Source organism: Syzygium oleosum, unplaced genomic scaffold, assembly GCF_021117445.2.
Source record: "Syzygium oleosum isolate NSW1041296 unplaced genomic scaffold, Sole_v2.1 Sole_v2.17, whole genome shotgun sequence".
Lineage (NCBI taxonomy): Eukaryota > Viridiplantae > Streptophyta > Magnoliopsida > Myrtales > Myrtaceae > Syzygium > Syzygium oleosum.
The window spans coordinates 7,251,801-7,271,895 of record NW_026607501.1 but is presented as its reverse complement, the minus strand read 5'-3'; the positions used below and the strand labels follow the sequence as shown (position 1 = coordinate 7,271,895).

General features: G+C 42.5%; 3 protein-coding genes across 3 annotated transcripts; all 3 read left to right on the top strand.

The window, feature by feature from the left end:
- Window positions 1–5,229, top strand: LOC115678823 (probable cyclic nucleotide-gated ion channel 16). The gene is made up of 7 exons (XM_030602278.2): window positions 1–568; window positions 1,402–1,614; window positions 1,741–2,054; window positions 2,592–2,703; window positions 3,518–3,754; window positions 4,034–4,428; window positions 4,566–5,229. The coding sequence occupies exons 1-7, from the start codon at window positions 107–109 to the stop codon at window positions 4,930–4,932; spliced, it is 2,100 nt and encodes a 699-aa protein (XP_030458138.1). The 5' UTR covers window positions 1–106; the 3' UTR covers window positions 4,933–5,229.
- Window positions 5,230–10,594: 5,365 nt separating this feature from the next.
- LOC115678824 (aldehyde dehydrogenase family 2 member B4, mitochondrial) lies at window positions 10,595–15,339 on the top strand. The gene is made up of 11 exons (XM_056319407.1): window positions 10,595–10,828; window positions 11,404–11,538; window positions 11,659–11,801; window positions 11,909–12,062; window positions 12,149–12,378; window positions 12,981–13,070; window positions 13,865–14,038; window positions 14,124–14,261; window positions 14,414–14,551; window positions 14,643–14,704; window positions 14,929–15,339. The coding sequence occupies exons 1-11, from the start codon at window positions 10,762–10,764 to the stop codon at window positions 15,200–15,202; spliced, it is 1,605 nt and encodes a 534-aa protein (XP_056175382.1). The 5' UTR covers window positions 10,595–10,761; the 3' UTR covers window positions 15,203–15,339.
- Window positions 15,340–17,783: 2,444 nt separating this feature from the next.
- LOC115678855 (U-box domain-containing protein 19-like) lies at window positions 17,784–20,095 on the top strand. Its single transcript, XM_030602321.2, has one exon. It carries the CDS (start codon window positions 17,855–17,857, stop codon window positions 19,877–19,879), a length of 2,025 nt encoding a protein of 674 aa, XP_030458181.2. The 5' UTR covers window positions 17,784–17,854; the 3' UTR covers window positions 19,880–20,095.

Genomic DNA, 20,095 nt, shown 5'->3' with positions numbered 1-20,095 from the left:
CTCTGCGCAAATCTCTCTCTCTCATTCTCTCTCTATCTCTAACGTCACCTCCTCCTCCTCCCGCCCGTTAAATCCACGCCCGCCTCCGTCGCCATGGGAGGAGACCATGCATCGCCGCCGCGTCCACTTCTCCGCCGCCGCCGCCGCCGCCTCGTCCCGCTTCCCCCGCCAGTTCGCCCGGCCCTTCTCCCTCCGCCGCGAGATCCCCTGGTGGTACCAGACCCTCGACCCCGGGAGCGAGTTCGTCGCCCGATGGAACCACGTCTTCCTCGTCTCCTGCCTCATCGCCCTCTTCATCGACCCGCTCTACTTCTTCATCCTCCTCGTCGGCGGCCCCGGCTGCGTCCGGATCGACTTCCGCTTCGGGGTGGTCGTCACCTTCCTCCGCACCGTCGCCGACCTGTTCTACCTGATGCACATGGTCCTGAAGTTCAGGACCGCGTTCGTCGCCCCGAACTCCCGGGTCTTCGGGAGGGGCGACCTGGTCATGGACGCGAGGGAGATCGCCATCCGGTACCTGAGGACGGATTTCGTCATCGATCTCGCCGCGACGCTTCCTCTTCCCCAGGTCAGCGTGATCTCGAACGGAAGTAGTTTCGGTTTGAATCGTTTGCCGTTGAGAAGAGTGCTCACCTAGGGCGTGATATGTGCGACAGAAGTTGTCAATGGAGTAAATTTAAAAAAAAAAAAAATTCTACTTTCGTTAGTTCATGTCTCTGAAGGTTTCGTAAATGAAGAATTGTTGAAATGGAATGCTGCAATTCAGATGAAGCTTTTGAGGAAAATGAGGGAAGAGGTCGCCGGAGTGGCTGATATTTGGAATATGGCTATAAAATGCGATTTTGAGAAGAAAGCTTGAAAGAAATACGAATAAAGTTTCTTCAGCAGAGTGTTCTCGCTTGGTTCAATGAGAAGGAAGAGCTGTTGTCAGTAGGGCTTTACACGGCATGAAGATGAACATACGCCTTTGTCAGTGTCAAATAGCATGCAACTAAATATTCCGGAAGTTCACGCTGTTACTTGGAGATGGAAGTTATGTTATGATATATTGCATGATTTAACCCACGTTGAACTTGATTGTTTCAAAAGCTTAAGAGATGTTAGTCAGTAGTTTGAAAGGGTGTTTTCGTATCTAGACGGTTCATCCAGATGTTCTTTGTCTCGCCTCTGAATTGACACGCATTTGAGTTTGGTAGATTGGATGTTATATCGCTTTTGTTTGATGACATGTCTTTCTACTTCTATAAACTCGGATCTTCCTTTGTAATTTCAAATTAACGTGTTTGTCTGTTCTGCTGAAATGCTGTTTAACTGCCATCTTACACATTTCTCGAGCCAGGCAAACAATATGTTTTTTTGTAATATATCTATGTACGGCCGCTGATGTTTTCCCTTTGGCAGATCTTTATTTGGTTCATTATCCCAGCAATACAAAATCCTACAGCTGTTCATGCCAACCACACGGTCTCTCTTATCGTTCTCATTCAATATTTTCCTCGATTTTTCCTCATGTTCCCGCTGCATAGACGGATTGTGAAAACAACTGGGGTGATAGCCAAGACTGCTTGGACAGGAGCAGCATACAATCTCGTTCTCTGCACACTAGCTAGTCATGTAAGCATTTTGTTACTACTTTCTGTTATTTCACTGCGGAAGTGGATGCGTGGATTGTTATTGCTTTTAGATCATGTCATGTAATTGCAGTTATGGTCATACTTATCCCACACTCTTCTGGTACAGGTTATAGGATCGATATGGTATTTATGGTCCATTCAGAGGCTAAATTCATGCTGGAGGATGGAATGTGAGAAGGAAATGAACAACACCCGCTCTCCCCCCTGTAAACAGCGTTTTTTTGATTGTACCACCTTAAATGACCCTCAACGCATGTTGTGGTTGAATTCCACTCAGGTGTTGGCCAAATGTGATGCTTTCAAAGACGACGACCATCTTCAGTTTGGAATATTTGCTAGTGCCTTCATAAATGAAGTAGCTTCAGCAGATTTTATCGAGAAATACTTCTACTGTCTTTGGTGGGGCTTGCGGAACTTGAGGTATGCAATCGCCAGTTTTGCTTTACAAAATTCACGTAATTTGATGGCTAGATGTGGCTAATGTATCGACCATCCATAAACAGATTATAGCTCTGCTGCTGAGCTCACGGGATGATTTAGTTTAAGTTTTTGAGGTGCAATGTGCTGGGTAATGTCAATGCAGTTTGAGTAATGCTCATCAGTAAAAGGAATTTTATATAGGTTTTTTTGGGCCAACAATATTATATGGGTTTTGAATGACATGGATGCAATTTACTTTTACAGTTCATTTCCGAAGAAGGTTTTCCTGACTTAAAATTTGACCCAATCCATCTGAATATTCTCTCCCAATGCACAACTATTATTCTGTCTGTTCATTAAATCTCTCTCTCTCTCTCTCTCTCTGTATGTATGTATGTATGTATAGCAGTCTTTTTTGTTAATTTTTCCCCTATGAAGTTCGGTTCTGCCTTTACTTTCAGTCCCAGTCTTCACGAATGCAGAATAGGTGATTTGCCAGGTCCTTTCTTGTACTCATAGTGTTTTTCTCTCTGGCAGTTCATATGGGCAGAGTTTGATGACTACCACTCTTAGTGGTGAAAATATATTCTCCATATTTATCTGCATTGCTGGTTTGATTTTCTTCTCGCATTTCATCGGAAACATGCAGGTTTGTGCCTTTCTTGTATTTGTTATGTATTCGTTTGTGATGTCATGGTCAAAGCCGCCAAACCTTTACTGTGCCATGATGAAGGACTGAGGACCAGTGCACCGATTATTAGTTTTTAAATCAGTTGGATCACTTTCATTGTGGTGCAAACATAGCAGAACCACGGATTTTTGATTTTCTGCCTTTCCAGTCTCTTGCTTTTCGTGTATGGCATTTTTTGGAGTCATAGACTTCTAAGTTCTAAAAGGCATGATTGCTGTTAACAGTACATGGCGACATTTCCTTAAGCAGATGAGCTGTCATGCAGGTGCAGACTATAGATTATAGCCTTTGTCATTAGCTTTCCTTTCTAATGAAAATAACCTGTGGTTAAGCATATTCCTCTTTGGTATTTCTAGAGCTGAGAAGTCCCAGATATAAATATAGATACTAATTGAAAGGAGAGAGTATTTCTAGGAGTGTTTGCCCAGCTCATTGTCTTGCTTATTAACGACTAATGTTGAGTCAGGTTTTCCAATATCACATGATAGAATATCTTGTATGTAAAGATATGCTTATTATTTTTCACACTGTTGTGCTGTGCTCTTGTGGAGTTTTATCTCTAGCTGTTTAAAACTTGTGACACCAATTATTTCGAAAAGCTCTAGAGAGTTGTGGAAGCTTTGTAGCCCAGTGAGGGAAGCATGGTGTTTAACCAGTAACTGAACAGTTGCGGTCATTTTTCCAAGAGTCTCATTGACATTTATGAGTCAGTATTGAGATTTGGCCGCTGCTAACAGTTCTCTCTCTCTTGAAAAACTTTTGTTTTCTACAGACATATTTACAATCTTCAACGGCAAGACTTGAAGAATGGAGAATTAAACGGAGAGATACAGAGGAGTGGATGCGGCATCGTCAACTACCTCCAGATCTGCAAGAACGTGTCCGCCAATTTGTTCAGTACAAATGGCTTGCCACTAGAGGTGTCAACGAGGAAACCATTTTACAATCCTTACCTCTTGATCTTCGACGCCAAATTCAAAGGCATCTTTGTCTAGCCCTTGTTCGCCGCGTAAGATATCTCAGTCATTGCATTTAACACGTGAAAGCGCAAGTTATTTGAAGAAAAATATTCTAAAGTCAGTTTTTTGTCATAGTTTAACAAATATGTTAGAGAACAGGTGATCTGGTTCTCTACTTCCAACAAAAGCGAGAGATTAGGATCTCGTCTACGCATGCTAGATATTATTTATTGGAAACTATTAGGTGTTTGGAAATATTTATCTATTCTCATCCTTCTGAAGACATACAAACTCGAGCAAATCTGAATTTCTTTCCTTTTCTTATCTAGGTCCCTTTCTTTGCACAAATGGATCATCAGCTCTTAGATGCTATTTGTGAACGCCTGGTCTCATCCTTGCATACTAAAGACACATTCATCGTCCGAGAGGGCGATCCGGTGAATGAGATGCTTTTCATCATAAGGGGCGAAGTAGAGAGCAGCACCACAGACGGTGGAAGAGTAGGATTCTTCAATTCCATCACCCTTGGAGCTGGTGACTTTTGTGGTGAGGAACTGCTCACTTGGGCGTTGGTGCCTACGCCGAGCCTTAACCTACCATCCTCAACTAGAACGGTTAAAACCCTCTCAGAAGTGGAGGCATTTGCGCTGAGAGCCGAGGACCTGAAGTTTGTCTCTACCCAATTTAAGCGCCTCCACAGCAAGAAACTCCAACACGCTTTCAGGTATCCATATTTATTCTGCGAGAAATTCGACTGGAGAAATCATTCTCTCAGCTTCGAAGATGTACGAACTTTTCCACGTTCTTGCGTGTTTCGAAAGATTGTAAACTGAGATTGATTGTGATGTAAAACGCTTTCAGGTATTACTCCCACCAGTGGCGGACTTGGGGGGCGTGCTATATCCAAGTCGCTTGGAGAAGATTCAAGAAGAGAAAGCTAGCGATGGAGTTGGCCAGACACGAGGAGGTCTATTACATGAATGGAGCGGACGAGGAGAGCGAGTATGGACACGAGGACTTTGATGGCGACGAGGAGATGAGTCAGTTAACCGACGATGCGACCGGCACTCAACACCTTGGAGCTACAATACTGGCTTCCAAATTCGCCGCCAACACGAAAAGAGGGGCCAACCAAAAGGTCACTATACTGGATCCTCAAGAACTGAAGATGCCCAAATTGTTCAAACCCAACGAGCCCGATTTCTCCGCAGACCTCGGAGAGAGTTAACTTTGTATCTTGCCTACCATCATCACACGACAGCCGAAATCACACCACCTCGCTGGGTCCTCACCTCCACAAGCAGCCAATTCGCGTTACCATAGATCGGGTAAAACCAGTTTGCTCAAGTTACTGGTCTTTCCTTTCTTTGACCTTAAAAGGGTTTACTCAAATCGTGTAAATGTTAATCTTAACAACTAGCATTTAAAGTTCTTCAGATTTTAAAAAGGGTCACTAAACATGCTTTGATATTACTAACTGTGAATATTTCTATGGTCATATTATACAAAGACTCAACGATCATATGCTTCTTCGTTGTGCAAATGATGGTTTTTTCATGATTTCCATGAGGTCGATTTCTATTAGGTCTAAGTGGGCGAGTACTTAGTCATGCGATTAACTTATGCAGACGTGTTATCCGTTAAACAGTAATATATTTATGTTGATACCGATATCGGACTTAATACATACTAAGTCCACAATGCAATGCCTCCCGCTTAATGAGCAAACTATACAATCTAAACAACAATTAATAACTATTAGATTTTGGCGGGATCACTGTCAACTATTCTAAAAACTTAAGCTGTTACATGAAGGCGTGATTTAATATTTAATTATTCTAACATTTTTCCTCACGCTTAGTCTGGTCTTTTTGCCTAGTACTAAGCGTTGATATATTTAATTGGGGAGGTAAATGGAGCCTGGAAAGATTTGAATTCAGGACCTCATGTTCTAATATCATGTTAGATTTTGGTGGGATCACTATTAACGATTTTAAAAGTTTAAGCTGTTAGATGAAGGTATGATTTAATATTTAATTATTCTAACAATAATAATTCGAGAAGGTCTCTTTCCACAATTTCGCATTCTCCAATGGACCCTCCCCATTTCAATCCCCTAAAGATGGCGATAGCTAATAGTGGTTCTGCCTCTCCTCAAAAGGGCTTATCAAGATTTCTAACCACAAAAAACTTGAAAGCAAAAGGTAGTTTGATACTCGTTCGAGCATCTTCCTCGCCCGATTCCATATGCTAAGTCTACTTTCTTCTTCTTTTCTTTTTTTCAGGGACAAACAAGATTTTAGTTTCTCCGTATTTGACATTTTCCTCGACGAACCTCGGCTCGTTCGATTCGCGGCTCGCATCACATCGCGAGCAATCGTCTTTAAACTACACTTATTGCGTTGTCTGACTTCAATCTCCTCGATCCAATCAAGTAAATGGCCGTTCCTCCATCGTTACGGAGAAATAGAGAAGTCGAGAAAAGGGGTAAATTAAAGGCTCTGTTTATTTTAAGGAAAATAAATATGATCGCTTGAAATAATTAATCAACATAAATTATTTTCATTTATCGATAATATTTTCATTGATATTGAAAATATTTTTTATTCATTTATTCTCGTAAGCGATCAAGTTATCATTTTTAAAAAAGGGTTAATACCACGAAAAACCCCAAACTGGTAGACTTATGACAAATTTACCCAAAACTATTTTTTTGACCATAAAAAACCCTAAACTGGTACACCTATGATAATTTTATCCTGAACTATTTTTTTGACCACAAAAAACCCTATACCGGTACATCTGTGATAATTTTACCCCCGAACTAATTTTTTGACCACTAAAAATCTCAAACTGGTACACCTGTGACAAATTTACTCTCCGTTAGTTTCCGTTAAATTTTACTGTCAAATTGCCAAGTTTAATGACACGTGATAATTGACATGTGTACCGGTTTTGGGTTTTACCTCTCTGTTTGTCACAAGTTTACCAATTTGTAGTTTTTCGTGATATTAATCCAATTTAATGGACACTAACAGAGGGTAAATTTGTCACAAATGTACCAGTTTGGGGTTTTTAGTGGTAAAAAAATTAGTTCGGGGGTAAAGTTGTCACAGGTATACCAGTGTGGGGTTTTTTGTGGCAAAAAAAATAGTTCGGAGTAAAATTGTCACAAATGTACCAGTTTGGGATTTTTGGTGGTCAAAAAATTAGTTCGGGGTAAATTTATCATAGTGTACTAGTTTGGAGTTTTTTGTGATAAAAAAAATAGTTCAGAGCAAAATTGTCACAGATGTACCAGTTTGGAATTCTTCCTGGTATTAACCCTTTAAAAAAATATTTTCTAAATCATTCATTTTTCGCGAGACAAACGGGTTAAAATTCTTACCTCAGATTAACATTAGGGCACAAACGAGCTACGTACAAATTTTTTTTTATATGGTGCCCATGCCGTGACAAGTTATAAATGGATTTGCTTGTGTTGTATTCCTTCATAAGTTCACTTTGGCGATTACTTTCTATAAAATTACAGGAAAATTCCAAATAAAGACTTGAAGCGACCTCATTTTCTCAAATAAATGACTGAAGTGGATCTTGTTTAAAAAAAGGGCCTAAAGTGGCCATGACAGTTTCAAATAAGAGCTTAACCTTGCTGGCCAGCTAAATATTCCAGCCGGTCAAAGGCATTTTCTTTTAAAGGCAATTTTAACCTAAACTTTAATTAAATTAGATTAAAAATTAAGAAAACTATTTAAAAAAAAATAGGCGAGTATTGCCTGTGGCTGCTGCCTCGGTGAGGGCCGGCAACCCTCGCCGATCAGAGGCGAGGGTGAGGAGGCCCTCACTAGAACCAGGAGAGGGCCGTGACTCTCTCCTAGATGGCCCTCGCTCGGACTGGGGCGAGGGTTGGTGGCCCTCGCCAGATTTAGGAGAGGGTTGCGGCCCTCGCTAAGGCACCGGTGACCCCACCGGCCATGGTCCATGCCCCATCGGTGATGGGGTGGAGGTCACAAGCAGGAGGGCTGCCTGTATTTTCTTTTGTATTTTTTTTTAAAGTTTTAGTCTTTTGTCTTTTTCAAGTTTGTCTTTTTTATAGAAAATTTTTTGGATCTTTTAACCTAATTTAATTAGGACTTTATGTAAAAATTAGGATTCGGATCAAAACGATGTTGTTTTAATACATTAGTTAACCTTAATGTCACATAGGACGCCACCTGGGAGAGATAAAATATGAAAAAAAAAAACTGCGTCAGTATTTTCCATTATTCAAATTGGACGGCGTTAGCAAAAAGACTCGATTTTTACACAAAATTGAGTTCTGCGCGAGGGCCTGCAAGCCCTCACTAGCTGCTGGCGAGGGTGGCCTCGTCCAGGTCCTCGCTGGCCACAAGCGAGGCTATCCTCACCCAAATATGGTGAGGGACGGCCTTGCTTGTGGTTGGCGAGAGTCGCCCAAACGAAGTCGGTCCTCGCTTGGCCCTCTTCGGGTATTGCCAAAATAAGGCTTTTCTATATGGTAGAGGAAACTTGTCATCTTGCAGAAAATGATTAAGAGGCTGGTAATTTATTACCAATTTCTTTTTATCTCTATTTTGCTCAGCTCGTTTATTAATGTAGAATGCTTCACATGCCTATTAAGGCTGCGCATGACAACTTGCCAAACAGTGTTTGATTCTGTTCTTTTATTCCTAGAATCAGTTTGGGAACAGAAATGTGTTTGTTTAATTTTTTGATTCTGGGCACAATTTTGTCAAAAATTGTTCCCAGAATCAGTTTTTAAAAATAAAAAAAAGTAGCTTCTTGATTCTGGGAACAATTTTGAGAATCAATTTTTTTTTCTTCTTCCTTTTCTTGATTTTTAATGTAGCTACTAATGTCCGGCCCGAGGACCGCCCTCGCCGGATCTGACGAGAATAAAATATTTTAATAAAAAATATTATTAATAAAAAATATTATTAAAATAAAAAAATATTTTACAGGCTATGGCCGGCGACTAGGCCATGGCCAAAAAAAAAGAAAAAAATATTATTAATAAAAAAAATATTTTACCTGCCATGGCCTGTTACCAGGCCATGGCAAAAAAATAAAAAATATATATTTTTAATAAAAATATTTTAATAAAAAATATTATTAATAAAAAAAATATTTTACCGGCCATGACCAGCGACCAGGCCATGGCAAAAAAAAAAATAAAAATGTATATTTTTAATAAAAATATTTTAATAAAAAATATTATTAATGAAAAAAATATTTTACAGGCCATGGCCGGTGATCAGGCCATGGCAAAAAAAAAGAAAAAAATATATTTTTAATAAAAATATTTTAATAAAAAAAATATTTTACCAGACATGGCCGGCGACCAAGCCATGGCAAAAAAAAATAAATATATATTTTTAATAAAAAATATTATTAATAAAAAAAATATTTTACCGGCCATGGCCAAAAAAAATAAAAATATATATATTTTTAATAAAAAATATTATTAATAAAAAAAATATTTTATCGGTCATGGCCGGTGATCAGGCCATAGCCAAAAAAAAGAAAAAATACTTTTAATAAAAATATTATTAATAAAAAAATATTTTACCGGTCATGGCCGGCGAGCAGGCCATGGCCAAGAAGGAGGAAAAGAAAAAAAGAAAAGAAAAAAAAGAAAGAAATATTAAAATATTTAAAAACATTATTAATAAAAAGAAATTTTGTGGCGTTACCAAACGCATTTCTGTTCTTTTTCTATTCTATGGATGGAATTTTGGGCCGTTAATAAACGCCTTAAAATACTCAGAATCAATTTCGGGCACAGAATAAAAAAGAATCATTTCTGAGCAGAATCTGTTCCCGGACACAGAATTGTTGTCATGCGCAGCCTAAGAGTGAGATGGCTCCATCAGTCCTTGCTGAATCAACTGATGGCATTCTTGATGGGCTAGAGATGCACCATCAGGATTCATTTCTAAATGGGTCGTTTTTGTTGGATTGATATCTTTATTTTTCTTGAAAGGCAATTTGACAAAGAACTCGGAATTCTGCCAGAATGAATTGGAGCATTTCTTCGTAAACTTTGAGTGAGTTTCTGCACAGGAACTCAGCAATTGTCGTAAAATTGGTTCCACTTCGGCTAAAGAAAAAAATAGAGAAAGGAAAAAAGAAAAAAAAAGGAAAAAAATTAAGGATGAAAATGCCCTTAACTAGCTAATGAAGCGAAACCCTTCTTTGATACTGACTTGACCATTTTAGGTCTTTATTTAAAACAATATCCACTTTCTATTTTTATTTGAAAAAAAAAATGAGAATATTTCGAACCCTGATTTAAAATAAAGTCCATTTTAGACTCTTATTTAAAAAAAAATGAGAGAACTTCGAGCACTTACCTGTATGATAAAAAAAAGCGCCTCTTTAGAATTTTCCCTCAAATTATAGCCTTTTGTATAGGAAGGAGACCAGACCACCAGCAGCATGAGCAGCCATCTTTGCTCATTACTCCCACACCTCCGTGACCACCGATCTTCACCTGTCGTTCTGTTCCCGTCTTACGTAATCTCCAGGGGAAATAATGTGTTGGGTAGATCTGAATTTTGGGATGATATCGCTCGAGATTCTTGTTATTCTGTTGGCAGTTGACATATATTAGTGTGCTAAAGTCTATCCCAAAGATAAGGATAAGAGTTCTCTTGCGAAAAAAGCGATAGTCTCTGTCTCCGTCTCTCTCCTTCTGTCGCCACCTTTCGAAGCCACGATCCACTAAACGCCATGTGTGGGGAGAGAGAGAGACAGCTCTCGTCAAAATCTCTTCAATGTCCGTCCCGAGTTTCTTGTCTCTGACTCGTCTTTTTCTTTGTCATTTCTTTTTCCCGTTTTTCTTTCTTTTGGACTTTCATGGTGAGTTGTGATGACGAATGCAATCCCAGTCTCGGGGCGACAAGGTGGTCTTGAGATGAGATAAGGAGAGCGTGTGGTGGATGCTCTTGGTTTCTGTAATAAGGAAAAGCTTTCCTTCTTTCTTTTCTGTATCCGTAAAAGGGGGCCTCTGTACTTTACTCTGTTTGGGGAAGGAGCCATGGCTGCTCGCAGATTATCGTCCTTGCTCACTCGTTCGCTCTCTGCTTCGCGGCTTCTCTCTTCAGGTGACCACCTTTTCATCGCTGACTTTAGTAAACCCTCCAAAGGAAGAAATGGTTCGGTGGGAATTTACTTCTGAAACCGATGACTGTCCGGTTCTTTCCTTTCTCACCCTGCATGGCGCAGGGGTAGATGACGAGCGTCTGGTCTGATTCCACTCTTGGCTTCGTAATTCTTGATGTTATTTCTTGATTTGGGAGCTAAATGAAACGGAAGAAAGAATTGTAATAAGTGATCCCACAGACCCAAATTGGCCTGGAGATTTGTAGGATTTCAGTTCGTAGAGATGGGTTCTGTTAAGGATTGATATTAACCGAGACTTGTGTTGTTCTCTAAAGACTCTAATTTTTGGAGCAATCTTAAATATGGTAATTATGCTCTGACTTACGAAGTTCGTGTCCAGCCGACCATTCATTTCTTGTCAGCAGTACTCGTCTCTTATTTGCTCTTTATCAAATTATTATGTAAATGCAATTAGCTTCAGTTCTCTCTCCTTAATATTTTTGCTATATTCATTATTTTTCTCCGGATTCCTTATATGATAAGTTCTGCTTGCTTGTTGGTACTTTTGTATGTTTAGGAAGCAACCATGGCGTGGGAAGTAGCATCAGCAGGTACAGTACTGCAGCCGCAGTCGAAGAGCTGATTTCTCCGCCCGTCCAAATAAATTACACACAGCATCTGATTAATGGGCGCTTCGTGGATGCGGCGTCAGGTAAGTAACGCTAATTGGAAAGTAATGGCGATGGCTTGTAATTGCTTGGTTTGTTGTTAGTAGATAGGATTCTTGCATGTAGCTGTTTTGACATGGATCTGAAAGTTGATTCTATCTCAGGAAGAACTTTCCCAACGTATGATCCTCGTACTGGGGATGTCCTTGCTCTTGTTGCCGAGGGTGATGCCGAAGATATTAACCGCGCTGTGGTGGCCGCTCGCAAGGCATTCGATGAAGGACCGTGGCCAAAGATGACTGCTTATGTGCGACTGAAAAAATTATAGCCACGATTTCCTTCTGTTACATACATCCGCCTGTTGTTACATCTTGAGTTCATCCATTTGATGATGTACCTGCGCTTGCTCTCCAGGAAAGATCAAAGATACTGCTGCGCTTCGCCGATTTGGTTGAAAAGCATAATGACGAGCTTGCAGCTCTGGAGACATGGAATTGTGGAAAGCCTTATGAGCAGTCTGCCAAATCTGAATTGCCGATGCTGGCACGTCTCTTTCGGTATTATGCTGGTAAGGAATGATGCATTCTTTCTATGTCATTATCATTTGACTAGCCTGTCTTGTCAATGTTTCTGATTCTTCTTCTCATATTGTAGGTTGGGCCGATAAAATCCATGGGCTTACAGTCCCGGCCGATGGAAATTACCATGTGCAAACATTGCATGAACCGATTGGTGTTGCGGGGCAGATCATTCCGTGGAACTTTCCTCTTATCATGTTTGCTTGGAAAGTTGGACCCGCATTGGCATGTGGTAACACAATTGTCCTAAAGACTGCAGAACAAACACCTTTGACGGCACTGTATGCTGCAAAACTCTTCGAGGAGGTCTCTCTCTCTCTCTCTCTCTCTCTCTCTCTCTCTCAAGTACAGAGGAATAATTTGTCTATACTCGGACTGAGCCTATTTTGATATTCTTTCATATAAATTTTGTTTGGAACTATTTTTGTTTACAACTCTTAAGTCTCTGAGGTCTGCATGGCCATTGCCACTCTTTATCAGACTAAACAGAAAATTTAATTGACAGCTGGTATCTTGGGATACTTTTGATATATGTTGAGACTCAGTCTGAGTTTAGCTGCTAGAGGAATCCTCCGCAAATGAGTATTTCTTAGCCGATTTGGTTTATTGGTTCAGTGTGTCTTTGTAGTCCAAATTTTAAAGCAGTGAGTGTGGATTCAGGTCGAGATGGGTACCTAGTGCTTCATGGTCTGATTGGCAAAAGAAAATGCCTAGCACTTATGGTCTAGGTGGAAAGATAATCAGCATATCTTAACTTTGAAAAACAAGGATGTAACTCGTGCAGAAAGCTAGACAAACAGGCTGTTTAATTACCTTTCAAATTATATAAGAAACTCTCACTCATGCAAGAGCTCTCTGTTTTGCCAAGGTTCATTCCTACTTTGCTGAAGTGATTGTGTTGGTGACAGGCTGGCCTTCCTCCTGGTGTTCTAAATGTTGTTTCTGGCTATGGTCCTACAGCCGGTGCAGCTCTTGCAAGCCATATGGATGTGGACAAGGTATATTAGACCAATCAGCTGAAAATACTATCTGGGATTGCTTGGTAATCTGAATGGAGATAATTCAACTAACAAGCCAATTTTACGAGTACTTCGTATAATGAGTTAAGGTGTTATAATTTAAAAAAAAATATGAGGAATGGATACGCCACAATGTGCATGTGATGCTCAAGCTCTCAATAATCTCTAACATGCAAGTCGCTCTTTTCTACAATATGTTTCAGGATTCTTGTGCAACACAGTAAAAGAAAAAAAAAAACCTCCTCTTTCAAATGATGGCATAAAAATAATCCTTTTCATAGTATTCTGATTTAAAGGGAAGCATCCTACTTTTTAATGGATATCATGGGCATCCGAACCTTCTTCTCTACTAATCCCCATGAATATTCACCGACTGCCTAGTCCACGAATGTAAGCATCGTACTTTACAAGGATGTGATCAAAGGATTGTAGATGAGAGAGACGGCCTATTCTTTCCTGATGGCTTTTAGGCAAAGCACCTGTGTCTCCTAATGGAAATACTAATGTCATGAGTTCTTGCTGAGATCCTATGTCTACTTGCTTCATAAAGTTGAAATGTTAAATCCATGGTCGATTGGCATTAGATAGACTGGTTTGAATATATAGCAGTTACGTGGCTTGAAAAGATTCTCATCCAAGAATGTCAGCTCATCTAGGCTTCATGAAAGGACATCATCTAGCATCATTTCATAATTTTGGCAAATTAAAATGAATATTCCGAACTTTGGCATATGCGCCTTTTAAGGCCAAAAAACTTGTGCTCTGCCGTGCAGCTCGCCTTCACTGGATCTACCCAAACTGGCAAGGTTGTCCTGGAATTGGCTGCAAGGAGCAATCTGAAGCCTGTGACATTGGAACTAGGAGGCAAGTCGCCTTTCATAGTCTGTGAGGATGCTGATGTTGATCATGCCGTGGAACTTGCACACTTTGCTCTTTTCTTTAATCAGGTCCGTCTGATCTTAGTATCGTGACAGTTTTATGGGATGAAAATGAAGTTGCCATAGATGAATGAATGAAGGGATATATAAACAGGGGCAATGCTGCTGCGCTGGGTCTCGTACATATGTACATGAAAGAGTGTATGATGAGTTTGTTGAGAAGGCAAAAGCTCGGGCGCTGCAACGTAGTGTCGGTGATCCTTTCAAGAAGGGTGTCGAACAAGGTCCTCAGGTACGAATGTTTTCAAGCCTCTGAATCAGTAAATGACCTGAGAGCTCGCTGCAGCTTTTCTCTTTCGATATAATCTGTCATAATTACGTCAGAGTTTTTACTTAGAGCTTTCGACTGATGCTGTTATGAACTTGTGATGCCATATCTCCTAGATTGATGTGGAGCAATTCGAGAAGGTTCTTAGATACATAAGAGCTGGCATAGATGGCAATGCGACTCTTGAATGTGGAGGCGAGAGATTAGGCTCCAAAGGTTTCTTTGTTCAGCCAACAGTTTTCTCGAATGTCCAGGTATTGCTTGGTCATTTAGTTGCTGGTTGCCTTGTGCATCGGTAGAGTGTTATCTAATTGGTAACCCCTATACGAAACTTTATTCATTCAGGATGATATGCTGATAGCAAAGGATGAGATCTTCGGCCCTGTGCAATCGATATTGAAATTCAAGTGAGTGAAGAGCTTTCTATTTAGATATTGCAAGGCTTGCTCCTTTATGTTGAACGAATACTAAAAATTGTTAGAAATTATTATAAACTTCAATGAGGATTTTCTTTTTTCTAAATCTGTGAACTAGTATTTCATTTTTAAAACACCTAGCCTGTATTTGTCCATCATTTTCTTAGTTCAATTTCTGTTTAGCACTGGGTAACTAGTTATATTCTCTCGAGCAGGGACCTCGACGAAGTCGTCCGAAGGGCCAACACTACGCGCTATGGTCTAGCTGCGGGCGTCTTTACTAAGAACATGGACATAGCCAACGCGCTATCACGGGCGTTGAAGGTCGGGACCGTGTGGATCAATTGCTTTGACGTCTTCGACGCAGCAATTCCGTTTGGCGGTTACAAGATGAGCGGGATAGGTAGGGAGAAGGGGATCTACAGCCTCAACAACTATCTGCAAGTCAAGGCCGTAGTTATGCCTTTGAAGAATCCGGCTTGGCTGTAAAACTCAGCCAATGAACTGTTGAAACCAAAGATAGCAACACCAAGTGAGACTGTAAATTATGCGTGCATTGTAGTAACTGTCTTTGAGGTAATGCCCTCTCCTCTCTCTCTCTTAGTGATGAAAGCATATTTTCTAAAGACCATTTGACCCATGTGTAGCTACTTTTCTGTCCAATCTGTTCATCTCTTTCCATCATTCTTGGGTTGGTCCGGGCATCGAACTGCTCGGGCATCGACCTTCTTTTGGACCAAGATGGTGTTGCGGTTCAATCGGTCAGGCCGAAAAAATGCAATTCGTCCCATACCGATCAAACCCGGCCAGTCCGGTCTCGGTGCGAAAACATCGACACAATGCTCAAAGCCAATCTCAGGGCCCCCTTCAATGGCCAAAACAGATCCAGTGAAAAAGCTCACAGCCCAAGCTGCCTCCTGCCATTAATTTGCCAACAAAATCAGATGTCAAGCCCTGCTTAAATCTGGTCCTAAGAGGCTTCATCTGAACTCTGGGATGTTAAACACGAAGTATTCCCCGAGACGAGGGAAGAAAAATTATCTCCCAACTTGGGGGGCAGGGTGTGCTGGGAACAGGATAAACGGGTATTGGCACGTTAAAATAAGAACTGCATCTGTGAAGCCTTTTGTCACTATAACGCAAACGGACAGGCTATAAAGGTTCCTGTTAGTAGCTTCGGCTAGGAAACACCTCAATCTTAACCGGGGGCCTGCCCAAAACAGATCCGGTGAGAAGCTCAGCCCAACCTGTGTCCTGCCATTAATTTGCCGACAAATTCAGATGCCGAGCCCCTGCTTGAATCGGCCAAGTGACGAATGATGGTATTCATCTGTTGACCGGCCTTATTTCATTAGGCCGGTCAATGACAAAACCTGTCCTTTTCGCCAATTCATTAGCATGCAAAGATTGACTCGCATCAAAATCCTTGCTCTGAGCTTGAGCTGAAGCCACAAGCTTTCGTTTTCGTTGGCGACATTGAGAGGGAAACACCGCGTGGACACTGATCAGTCCGTGATTGGCACACGTCAAGGCCGACCCTCTTTTTCACATCGGTCACTGTCGAGTGTGGAAATCTGCAGCTGTTCTTGAATCAAAGTTTGCGAGGCTGCAGGTTGGGTTTATCAGTTCAATTAATTAATTATTTTTGTGGTGCGGTAATCAAGATTTGTACTGTGGATGATTAGGAGACGACCCAGATGACTTGTCTCCGTTTTTAAATTAGCCCCTTCTGCTGTCCCTCAATCCAGGACAATGGAAGAAAACCCGGGTTCACATTTACGTAATAACAACGTTCTCCATGAATTGAAGGCGATAAATTTAAATTCGGGAAAAATAACTTTCTCTCCTGATAAGAAATGAAAGCGATGAAAGTTAACCATTTTTCGTGAAAATAATTTTCGTAGAAAATATCTTTTGTTATTGTGAAGTTTTCGGTGGAACGTACGAGCCTTAAAAGTTGCTAAAACTTCACTATCTCTAACATCAAGCTCAAGCGAGCTTATTCGTTATGTTTTGTTCTGTCACAAACGAATATCGATTAGACAATACACCAAATGCCGGAATTCGTCGCGATTAGGTGTCCTCCTCCTGTCCAGACACGTCTTAAGCCGAACTTGCTCCGTTCATAATCCAAATCCGATAATTAAATCACGTCTATGGTTTCCCATCTTTATCCCATCCTTATATCACTCTCGTTCACTCGAGGTTTTAGCATTCTTGAAGGGTGCGTTTGGTTTAACATGAGTATTTGCGAAATTTCACCAGACTAATTATCAGATTTTAGAGCGTGTCCTTTAACCTAGGGCCGTCGCAAGCACTTGTGAAATTTCAATTGTCTAAATATACGTATCTTAATCTATATTTTTGAGAAGAAAAAAAATCATTCATTCTCACTCTTTTTTTAATCTTTATTCATGTCGGCCGCACCCACTCAACATGCCACTATTCCTAAGTCATAAAATATTTGTACATCCCGCGGGAGTGTGTGAATCTGTACCATCATTGACATGACCAGCCTGTAGAAAATGAAGTTTATCGAAATTAAATCACACATATTATTATTATTGTTAAAGTAATTCGTAACCACACGTTATGTGTTCCTTAATAATCCCCAAAAATTCACCTGATTTCCTTAAAAAAATGGAAAAAGAAGAAGAAAAGAAAAGAAAAGAAAGAGGAAAAATCGACAGCTGCATCTTGCTTCGCCTTCAATGCACTGGCATCCCCCTTGTCTTGGGGAACATGTCACCCCCCCATTCGTCCACGTGTGCGGCGGTCGGTCTCCGTGGGGCCCGCCGAAATCATCTCCCGAAAACAAAAAGAAGAAAAAAAAACACTAATTCGCCAGGATCCAAGAAGCAGCGCCCCGCCCAACCACGCGCCTCCACGTGTCAACGCCGCGCGTGTCCCGGGACCTTTCGTGCCAAATCCCACCACGTGGTTCTGGGACTCAGCAAGGGCCAGATCCGCATCTCCGCGCCACGTGTCCACCAAGATCTGTCTCTCTCTCTCTCTCTCTCTCTTCCCTCCTCTTTCCTCGTTCTTATAACCGAAACACACTCTTTTCTGTTATCTCTCAAAGTTCAGAACTTTGAGCTCAGAAAAATCTAACGAGGAGCTCGTAATTCCTTTGTCGTTCCGATGATTCAAAAGTTCGACCGCGCCGACCGCCGGATCCTGTCGTTCCCGGCGGTCCGCCCCGGCGAGAGCGTCGAGCCGGCGATCCTGGTCGACTCCCTGATCGCCCTCTCCCGCGCCATCTGCGGCTTCCAGCCGGGGCTCTTCGCGACCCAGCGGCGGAACGCGCGGGAGGCCGTCCGGCAGGTCCGGGTCCTGCTCGAGTTCTTCGAGGACGTCCGGGAACGCGGGCCGGCCCTCGCCGCCGGGTCCGTGTCCGCCGTCCTCCTATGCTTCTCCGAGCTCCACACCGCGTTCCAGAAGATCAGGTTCCTGCTCGAGGACTGCTCGTGCGAGGGCGCCCGGGTGTGGATCCTGATGAGGTCGCGGTTCGTCGCGGCGAAGTTCCGGGTGCTGGTGCGAGCGATCGGCACGGCGCTGGATGTTTTGCCCCTGGACTCGATCGACGCGGGCCGCGAGGTGAAGGAGTTGGTCGAGCTGGTGGCCAAGCAGGCGATGCGGGCAAACTTCGAGCTCGATCGCCGGGACGAGTACACAATGAGGCAAGTCCAGTCGATGCTCGATTACTTCGAGAAAGGGATCGAGCCGGATAGAGGCGTGATCGGGCGGGTTCTCGAGTATCTTGAGATAAGGAGCTGGAGCGACTGCCACAAGGAAATCAAGTTCCTGGAGGGCGAGATCAATCTGGAGTGCTCGGAGGGTAATGAGAGAGAAGCTCCATTGCTGAGCAGTTTGATGGCATTCATGAGCTATTGCAGAGTGGTTCTGTTTGAAGTTCTGGATCACAGAAGCACCCAGCAAGCAGATGTGGCACAGCACTTGGAGACTCTCAGTAGCTTGAACCCGGAGGACTTTCGATGCCCGATCTCGCTCGAGCTGATGACCGACCCCGTGACCGTCTCCACGGGACAGACCTACGATCGGTCATCAATCCAAAGATGGCTTAAGGCCGGGAACATTACCTGCCCGAAAACAGGAGAGAGGCTCACGAGCACCGAGCTGGTGCCGAATTCGGCTCTGAGGAAGCTTATAAAACAGTTTTGTGCCGATAATGGGATCTCGCTCGCCAATTCAGGAAGGATAAGTAGCGACATCGCGAGGACTATTGTTCCGGGAAGCATGGTGGCTGCGGAGGCGATGAAAAAACTCTCGAGGTTTCTTGCGAGGAGGCTGGTTTTCGGGACGACTGAGCAGAAGAGCAAGGCTGCTTACGAAATCCGTCTGCTTGCAAAGTCGAATATCTTCAATAGGACATGCCTGATCGAAGCCGGCACAGTGTTTCCGCTGTTAAACCTCTTGTCTTCGCCTGATGCAGCTACTCAGGAGAATGCAATCGCGGCTCTATTGAAGCTCTCAAAGCATACCAGCGGCAAAAGGGTAATAATCGATGGCGGCGGACTGAGCCCGATCCTTTCGGTTCTAAGGAAAGGGTCGAGCCTCGAAGCCAGGCAAATTGCCGCCGCAACAATGTTTTATCTTTCTTCCGTGAAGGGGTACCGGAAATTGATAGGGGAAACGCCCGACGCGATCCCAGCTCTCGTGGACCTCCTCAGAAATGGAAAGCCTTGTGGGAAACAGAATGCGGTGGTCACGATTTTCGGGCTGCTTCTTCATCCCGGGAACCAGTGTAGAGTCATAGCAGCGGGAACTATTCCATTGCTGGCGAACATTCTCGCTTCCTCAGAAAAAGATGAACTTATAGTCGATTCATTGGCAGTTCTCGCGTCTCTAGCCGAGAACGCCGATGGGACCGCAGCGATCCTACAGACTCCAGTTTTGCCTCTGATCATCAGGTTCTTGCGGTCCTCCGCTTCTAAAACCGGGAAGGAATACAGCGTCTCAATCTTGCTGTCCATATGCAGCAACGGAGGGAGGGACGTGATCGAAGTGCTGGCAAGGGACTCTTCGGTCACGGCGTCGCTCTATTCGCTCCTCACCGACGGGACTTCCCACGCTAGCAAGAAGGCGCGGTCGCTCCTCAAGATCTTGCTCAACTCCAACGAGAGGAACAGATCTCGGCTCTCGTGATTCGCTCGTGCCGCCTTTCCCAAACGACGATCTAGAGAAGACCCATGTAAATAGATATGTCATTCAGTGCGTGATGAAGGACGCTGGCTCAGTTTTTGCAGGAGCTAGCCTTCATTTTTGCTTGCAGAATAAGGTTGAAATGCCCAATTTGTTAGTAGTGTGATTGCATTATGGAGATGATGTTGAATAAAGTCAGACAACAGAATCAGGTTGAAA